Raw genomic sequence first — 9214 nt, 5'->3', positions numbered from 1 at the left:
TTTTTTTTTTTTTTTTTTTTTTTTTTTTTTTTTTTTTTTTTTTTTTTATCAATTCTAATGATTTTAACAGTCTCTAATGCAGAGATTCACCTTTATAGCCTTCTCACTTGGTCTGTTTTTGATACAGAGGGACCACAGTAATATTTGTTGAATTGGGTATCATTCTTTGTTTTACAGAAGAATTCACCAGTGACTTTTTAATTAGGGAACTCTAGTATGTTTAAGTGGTAACTTCAAGAAAATATTTCCTCTGGGCTGTGCTCAGTGGCTTACGCCTGTAATCCCTGCACTTTGAGAAGTCGAGGTGGGCAGATCACTTAACACCAGGAGTTCAAGACCGGCTTGGACAACATGGCAAAACCCTGTCTCTACGAAAAATATGAAAATTAGTTGGGTGCAGTGGCATGTGCCTGTAGTCCCAGCCACTCAGAAGGCTGAGGTGGGAGGATCCCTTGTGCCCAGAATGTCAAGGCTGCTGTGAGCCTAGGTAACAGAGCGAGACCCTGTCACAAAATAAAACAAAATAAATAAAATAAAGTAAGAAAGTATTCATTCTGTAAGGAGATTTACCTGTATGGAGAAAATTACCAAGAATTATGTGTGCTTCTATAATTAATGAATGCATTCCTTGTAACTGTTTATTATGAGCCAAAAGCTTATTTTTGACCTAAAAAGTTGTAGGAGATGTAAAATACTCGTTCTTTCTATTATATGGTCTTATATACACTAGTGTGATGAAGTATGATTATATATGCTAATGTGATATAAGATTGTTTGTCATATAATAAATTCTATGATTCTGAAATATAGCCTATTTTAAGAATTCCTCATGTCAACATTACAATTCATAACCACTAATAAAATACTTTTAAAAAATTAATGATAATTTTTTCCATATATGATTGAATATTTCTTGCCTTTTTATTTATTTATTTTATTTATTTTTTTGAGACGAAGTCTTACTCTTGACCCCAGGCTGGAGTGCAATGGCAAGATCTCAGCTCACTGCAACCTCCGCCTCCTGGGTTCAAGTGATTCTCTTGCCTCAGCCTCCCGAGTAGCTGGGATTACAGGCATTTGCCACCACACCCGGCTACTTTTTGTATTTTTAGTAGAGACGGGGTTTCACCATCTTGGCCAGGCTGGTCTTGAACTCCTGACCTCAGGTGATCCGCCCACCTCGGCCTCCCAAAGTGCTGGGATTACAGGCATGAACCACTGCTCCCGGCCTCTTGCTTTTTTAAATAGCTAAAAGGATGACTTTTTTGAAACAAATTTGTACCAATTAGATTTCTGAATGTCCTTATGTTGTAAGAGTAACCTCTGTACCTCCCCATATTTTTATATAAACATTATGAACATGTCAGAAGTTTATCACAGAAAAAAATTATTGCATTTTCTTGGGAAATATAGGTAAGAAATCTGGCAAAAAGAGAATGGAAAAAGTGAATGTTCTTTTACTCAACTTGGTGAAGTTTTTCAATGTAAATGTGAAGAATTTCAAATCATTGGTTACTACTGATGAATGATCAGACACATTGCTGTGTATTTTAACTGAACTGCTTCTGAAATGTGGTGAGCTCCACTCCACATGTCTTTCCTTATTAACAAACAGTTGTCTTCTTAGGTTTTAATGTCCCTCTTTGAAAAATATTTTGTAAAAGGTATTTTGCATTCATTTGGTAATAGTGTCATTGGTACCAAGTTTTTATTTTTTTCTCGTTAAATTACTTCAAAGTAACAAGGTTAGTCAAATGTATGCATAGTATATTTGGTGAGAAAAATGTCAGAGTATATGAAAACACTATTATATAAAAAACATTTTAATATTCAGATTATCATCACCATTAAGTAGTGGGCAATTGAAACTTAGGTCAAGTGTTTTGCGTAAGGTTGCAAAATTGGTCAGTGTAAACTTCAGAATTTAAACCTGAAGCAAACCTGCTTCATAGATTATTAAAAGATATATAAGAATTATAAACTTGTTTATTCATTGTACAGACTATATCTTTTAAAAAACTAGAAAAACCAGTTATTAGAAAAATTTTAAATGAATAATGAATACTAATAGACTTTAATTAAAATAGAAATAAGTGGAAGTTGTATTTATTGTAACCCATGTCAGTCAAAGCTGTATTATTCCTATTATTATCTTGATATTTTAAGCACAATTGGAACATGTGAAATCTGAAAATGTTAACAGCTTGCTTAAAAATCTGAAAGGATAGGACCTAAATTGTAGCAGAATTGATTTAAATTAGACCTAGTAAGAATATTTTAAAATAAGTTGTTAAGCATGATACAGATTTTTCAGAGAGCTTTTGTATTTCTTGAATAGAAATTTTAAACATATAGGACATTCACTAGTGGTTAGAATTTCGTAATTCTTGGGGAGAGAGGGTATTGAAAGACCAGATTAGCATCCTGCAGGCCACATTTGGTCTGTGGACATGTTTGCTTTGACTACTTTAAAAAAAAAAGAAAAACACCATTTAAAAATTGAGAGATAATGCTTAAAAGTCAGTTTTCTGGCTTTTCTTAAAACATTAAAAGGTTAACACCAGGCTCATATTTCTTAAAGACAAGTTGCTGGAACTATGTAGAAGCTTTGCCTTTAGTTGGGGCATGTCTTCATTTCACCACAACCTCTATCCATTCTCTCTCACACATGGCTTGCTTTCCTTTACCAGACTACCCTCTGTAGCATCTGAGTTTGCACTCCCTGGGATAAGTATAAGGGTCTTTTAGCCGGGCGCGGTGGCTCAAGCCTGTAATCCCAGCACTTTGGGAGGCCGAGACGGGCGGATCACGAGGTCAAGAGATCGAGACCATCCTGGCTAACACGGTGAAACCCCCGTCTCTACTAAAAAATACAAAAAAACTAGCCGAGCGAGGTGGCGGGCGCCTGTAGTCCCAGCTACTTGGGAGGCTGAGGCAGGAGAATGGCGTGAACCCGGGAGGCTGAGCTTGCAGTGAGCTGAGATCAGGCCACTGCACTCCAGCCTGGGTGACAGAGCAAGACTCCGTCTCAAAAAAAAAAAAAAAAAAAAGGGTCTTTTAAAAATCTTCTTGAGGCATCCAGGGCTTTTATACAAAATAACTAGAATATATTATATCTCCAAATTATTTTTTAAAAATGATGCAATGGGAACATTTGATTAAAAAATCAGTAGTACTATCAATCTTTGAGATTAGATATAGATTTCATAAGAGCTGGTACATAGCACCAATACTATCAGGATTACAATGTGGGAAACACAGTACTTAATTTTGTAGACCCGTATTTTTCCTTGCTCCATTGCAATAATAATTTTCTTTTTTTAGATTCAGGGGATTCATGCCTAGGTTTGTTACATGGGTATATTGCATGATGCTGAGGTTTGGGCTTCTATTGATCATGTCGCCTGAATAGTGAACATAGTATTTTGATAGGTAGTTTTTTTTAACTCTTGCTCCCTCCCTGTCTCCCATCTTTTGGAGTCCTGGTGTCTGTTTTTCCCATCGTTGCAACAATGTTTTCTATCTTGGGGCACCATTATAGAACAGCAACTTCATTTAGTATTTTATGGGGTACTGCTATGAATTCCGATGGTAAAAGAAATAACATAAAATTAATTGTCGGATTAGAATTTAAAGTCTTGAAGTACTCTTACCTAAAGAGTAGAAGGCCCACTTGAAGAAATGACTCTGTTCATTAATTTGGGATTGGAGGCTCTCAAAGTTTCTCAATGGTCCCAGAGTCAGTAGAATACCCTTAGCTATGGGCAGCCTGGCAGTCCTTTCGTGATAAAGGGCATTGCCAACCCTGGAGATTTTTTTTTTCTCCCTAGAAGTTTCTTTTGAAAAGAGCAGTAACCTCTTAAGACAAGATTTAACCTTGGGGTCCTTGGGTTCATTTAATTTAGAACTTGGATGAAAACCTGGAAGCATTTTGAATGAGTCTTCTGGAGATATTACTGTGGTCATAGGTAAAAATTATGTCACTAGAAAAAAGCATGAGGTTATTCAAATTTCCACAGAGTAGATTTAAACATTTTCCAGGATATTTGCTATTTAAAGCTGTTGCTAAATGGTGGAGATTTTTAAAAAAGTGAATTTCATTTTTAAAATGACAAATAATAATTGAATGTATTTATGGAGTACACAGTGATGTTTCCATACAGATCAAGGTAATTAGCATATTCATCATCTCAGACATTTATCATTTCTTTCAATTCGGTATCTTCCTTCTAGGTATTTGAAACTGTATAATGTTTTATTGTTACTATGGTCATCCTACTGAAGAATAGAACACCAGAACTTTTTCCTCCTATCTAGTTGTATCCCTTCCTTCTCTACAGGGATTTTTTTCATGTGCCTTTTATTTTAGAATTGTGTTTTTTTAGCTTTATTGGCTACATTTTGTTAATGCGCTTGTGTTAACTTTCCTTACGGCCTCAATTACAGATATATCCTTTGTGTTGCTTACAGATTGGGCTTTATAACAAATCATACCCAAGAGTTATACTTCTCATTGTGATTTTGATTTACATTTCTCTAATTACCAGTGATGATGAGCTTTTTTTCATATGTTTCTTGGCTGCGTAAATGTCTTCTTTTGAGAAGTGTCTGTTCGTATGCTTCATCCACTTTTTGATGGGGTTGTTTGTTTTTTTCTTGTAAATTTGTTTAAGTTCTTTGTAGATTCTGGATATTAGCCCTTAGTCAGATGAATAGATTGCAAAAATTTTCTTCCATTCTGTAGGTTGCCTGTTCACTCTGGTGATAGTTTCTTTTGCTGTGCAGAAGCTCTTTAGTTTAATTAGATCCTGTTTGTCAATTTTGACTTTTGTTGCCATTGCTTTTGGTGTTTTAGTCATGGAGTCTTTGCCCATGCCTATGTCCTGAATGGTATTGCCTAGGTTTTCTTCTAGGGTTTTTATGGTTTTAGGTCTTATGTTTAAGTCTTTATTTCTTCTTGAGTTAATTTTTGTATAAGGCGTAAGGAAGGGATCCAGTTTCAGCTTTCTGAATGTGGCTAGCCAGTTTTCCCAACACCATTTATTAAATAGGGAATCCTTTCCCCATTGCTTGTTTTTGTCAGGTTTGTCAAAGATCAGATGGTTGTACATGTGTGGCATTATTTCTGAGGCCTCTGTTCTGTTCCATTGGTCTATATATCTGTTTTGGTACCAACACTATGCTGTTTTGGTTAGCCTTGTAGTATAGTTTGAAGTCAGGTAGCATGATGCCTCCAGCTTTGTTCTTTTTGGAAAGCAGTGATACTTTTATGCAACTGAAATATCAGATGTTCTGATTCTTGATTCATTGGGTTCCTGGTTGTGGACGCATGGTTGTGGTGGAGAACAAAAAGCTTTTTTTTTTTGAGACAGAGTCTTGCTCTGTCACCCAGGCTGGAGTACAATGGCGTAATCTTGGCTCGCTGCGACCTCCACCTCCTGGGCTCAAGCGATTCTCCTGCTTCAGCCTCCCAAGTAGCTGGGATTATAGGCACATGCCACCATGCCCAGCTAATTTTTTTGTATTTTTAGTAGAGACGGGGTTTCACCATGTTGCCCAGGCTGGTCTTGAACACCTGACCTCAGGTGATCCACCTGCCTTGGCCTCTCAAAGTACTGGGATTGCAGGTGTGAGCCACTGCACCTGACCCAAAGAGCTTTTTTTTGACTTACCTCATCATGCACATCTGCCAGCTCTGTCTCAGAGCCAGCTGTGTGTAGAAGCAGTATGGGCATTGTCAGATATTACAAAATTGAGGACATGTTTAAAGGATTCTCTTGAAACCTTAATTTTTGAATTTTTTTTATTACCAGTGTGATTTCACTGTTTTGTATGGAATGTGCAAAGATTTGGTTTGTAATTAGACATACACAAATTAAATAATGAGTAAATATTTAGTATAAATAGGAAGTTTCCATGTGTATGGGAAGATCTTCAGATAATGTAAGTCAATTATGAATTACCAAAAGAAGCGCAGACTATTTAGATGATGATTAGAGGCTGTTTTCTATGATATATGATTCAATAAGCTTTGGGTTTTGTTTTTCTTGGATTGCATTTCTGAAAATTAATATTTGCTATTTCAATCTAATGTTATAAGACATTGGATTTACAAAATAGCTTCATCTTCCTTTTCTGCTATTCTTAATACTTATTCCCTTAACGCATAGGATTTACTATCTAAATATCGAATATAAATATTGAACATTTTAAAGGAAATTCAATCAATAATTAAAATATTTAAGTAAATTATACTTTTAAATTTAATATGCTAGTTATAATTTTGGGAGAATAAAATTTAATTTTTCTTGCAAAATGAAATTGAAATAATATACAAATTGGTAAAGATATTACATTTATTTATTTCCCTTTTCAGTCAATTTGCAACTACAAAATATCTTATAACACTTCTGATATTTTTACATCGTTGGGACTCTGGGATTATGGGATTAACATGGGCTTTGGAGTAAAGTGAATGAATTAGTAGCTTATGAATTTAACAAGGTTTTTTCATGTTTTGAATATGTGTCTTCATCTGTTTACCTATCATATGGTAAATAAAATAATATTAATGAAGTGCTTAGCACAGAGTTTAGCATGGTAGTCACTTACAAGTTAGTTTATCATCTTTTTTTTTGAGATGGAGTCTCACTCTGTCACCAAGCTGGCGTGCAGTGGTGCAATCTTGGCTCACTGCAACCTCTGCCCCCTGGGTTCGAGTGATTCTCCTGCCTCAGCCTCCTGAGTAACTGGAACTACAGGCACGTGCCACCACGCCCAGCTATTTTTGTATTTTTAGTAGAGATGGGATTTCACCATTTGGCCAGGATGATTTCGATCCCCTGACCTCATGATCCGCCCACCTTGGCCTCCCAAAATGCTAGGATCATAGGCATGAGTCACTGTGCCTGGCCAGTTTATCACTTTCTCATATGAAGATCAACATAGTTGGAGGTTTGTTGGGAATTTTGAATTAGCATCGTTTAAGTAGAGATACTCTTATAAAGAGATTTGATTGATTAGGTATTTAAAGTCCAGGCCAAGGAAGCAGTATTTGACCATGAAAGATAATAGGCAGCCAGTTGTTTTAAATTCAGCAAATATTTATTGAGGCATTATGTGCGTCCGTGACATGGTATGAGGTATTGGTATGAGTAAAATGGCTCTAGCTCTGACTGAAATAGTAAAATAAGTTCTTTTGGAAGGCTAATATGACTACAGTGTTTGGGATGAATATGAGAGGGAAGAAAATATGAGAGAAGAGAGAGGGAAGTGAGAAGTCAAACAAGAAGGCTGCTGCAGTAATCTCTGTTTGAAGTGATATGGCTTTGTACTGATTGATAGAGAAAAAAGGGAGGCAGTGATGAAAGCCAGGGATGTACAGGAACACTAACACATATTGGTGACTGATTGAGTGGATGGGCAAGGGGTACAGAAGATGCAGACATTAAAGAGTGTTCCATGTTGTCAAGTTTGGGAGTCTTGAAAAATAATGCTGTTAGTGCCAAAAATGTGGTGGGTAGTCGGAAAGAGGAGAGTGCTTTTTGCTGTACACTTTCTTTTTTTTCTTCTTTTCATTCATCTCTTCTTTTTCTTATAGGGGAATTACAGGAAGGATAAGAGGGCATATATGGGGGGTAATTATTGTATAATGTCTTCAGAAGTTTGTTAATAGACATTAAATGAACAAAGTATTAACAACTAAAACAAATATTTAGAAAAAATAAGCAAATTCAAATTCACAGACACTGATGTAGAAAATGAAGAGATAAACCTTTCCCCAATGCTATATTTCAATCTAACAAGTATTTATAAAGTGTCTACTGTGTACAAGATATTGCAGATGATAGACAAGTGGATTTGTTCTGTTGTCAAGTCTATAAACAATGTAGAAATCTGGGTGTAGAGGTGGTCAGGAACGAAGCAGGAGATAAAGCAGGTCATATAACTGCATCCAAGAAAATGTTTTGCATGCTAATAGAGAAGGACAGAGTACTTTTGGGTCTTAGGTGAGAAAGGATATCAGTTGTTGAGAAACGAGGAAAGCTTTTATCAGAAGGTAGCATTTTAGGCTGTAGAAGATAATCTATAGGAGTGGTGGTAAAACACTCTTAAGTGGGTGAAATAATGTTTTCAAAGGTATTGGGAATAAACATCACATGGAGAGTTGGGCATGTGTAAGGTAGTAATGGGACATAGATCTGGTAGGATAAATTGGAATCTATGAGGGCTTTAAATACCAATGGCAAAGTGTGTCTTGAATTTAATAATAGTGATAATCTTAGTAACATAAGAACTGTTTAGTTGGAAGTTACATCAGTTACTACTTTCAAAATGTACACAAAACTCTTCTGATGATGGAAGTTAACTTTTTCCAATTTCTTATTTCATGATTACTATATTCTAGATGATTTTCCTCATCAGCTTGAATAACTGAAAATCCTTAACAACTACTTTTCATACTCTTCACTGTCACATGTTAAAGATAGGAACATAAAAAAGAAATGTGAAGAGACTTCTAACTGCTAAAGTTTGGGTTGCTTCTGAAATTTGCTTTTTCCTACTGTGGTAATCTTTAAATGATGATTTTTGCCAAGTGTCTCAGAAAAAAATAGCCAAAAATTTGTAGATTAGCTTGATGATTTGTGATGAATGACCAATTTAATCCTAGTTTAAGGTACAAAATCTTAATATGTTACCTTTCTGTGTTGATTTTTTTTCTGAATATGCTTATGATATTTACCGTATTTAATTTCTAAATATTTGTTTCAGCTATGAATTTGTGAAATACCTCAGACAACATATAGGCAACACTTTGGGTTCTATGATTGAAGAAGAAATGGAAAAATGCACATCTGATCAGAATCAGGGTGAAGAATGCGGCTATGATACAGTTGTACAGCAGGTCACTAAAAGAACTCAAGAATCTAAAGAGTGAGTATGGCCATAATAATATTTTCAAATAGCATTTTCTTCAATGAGACTTCTTGACAGCACCTTGATCTCTGTCACTCACAGTCTATTTCTCTCGTAGCAGCCAGAATGATTCTTTAAAACAGTGAGTCAGATCACGACACCCTTTCACCCAGACTCTCCAAAGACTTCCCATCTCGTTTTGAGTAAAACCCAGAATTCTTTTTGTAGCCAAGCCCAATGAGGCCTACCATGGGCCTTCTGCTCCCTCTCCTACTCCACTTCTTACCATTTCCTCCCT

The 9214-nt window shown here is 35.8% G+C and overlaps 1 protein-coding gene across 2 annotated transcripts in view; it reads left to right on the top strand.

Moving 5' to 3' along the window:
* TBC1D32 (TBC1 domain family member 32) overlaps positions 1 to 9214 on the top strand; it is a 235716-nt gene that overhangs the window by 4306 nt on the left and 222196 nt on the right. For both annotated transcript variants that reach the window (XM_025382902.1, XM_025382901.1), the window contains one exon: positions 8773 to 8934. In XM_025382902.1, the coding sequence (XP_025238687.1) occupies positions 8773 to 8934 (162 nt within the window). The remainder of the gene's footprint in view (positions 1 to 8772; positions 8935 to 9214) is intronic.

Source organism: Theropithecus gelada, chromosome 4 (assembly GCF_003255815.1).
Source record: "Theropithecus gelada isolate Dixy chromosome 4, Tgel_1.0, whole genome shotgun sequence".
In the NCBI taxonomy this organism is placed as follows: Eukaryota; Metazoa; Chordata; class Mammalia; order Primates; family Cercopithecidae; genus Theropithecus; species Theropithecus gelada.
This window is presented reverse-complemented; position numbering and strand designations above follow the sequence as displayed.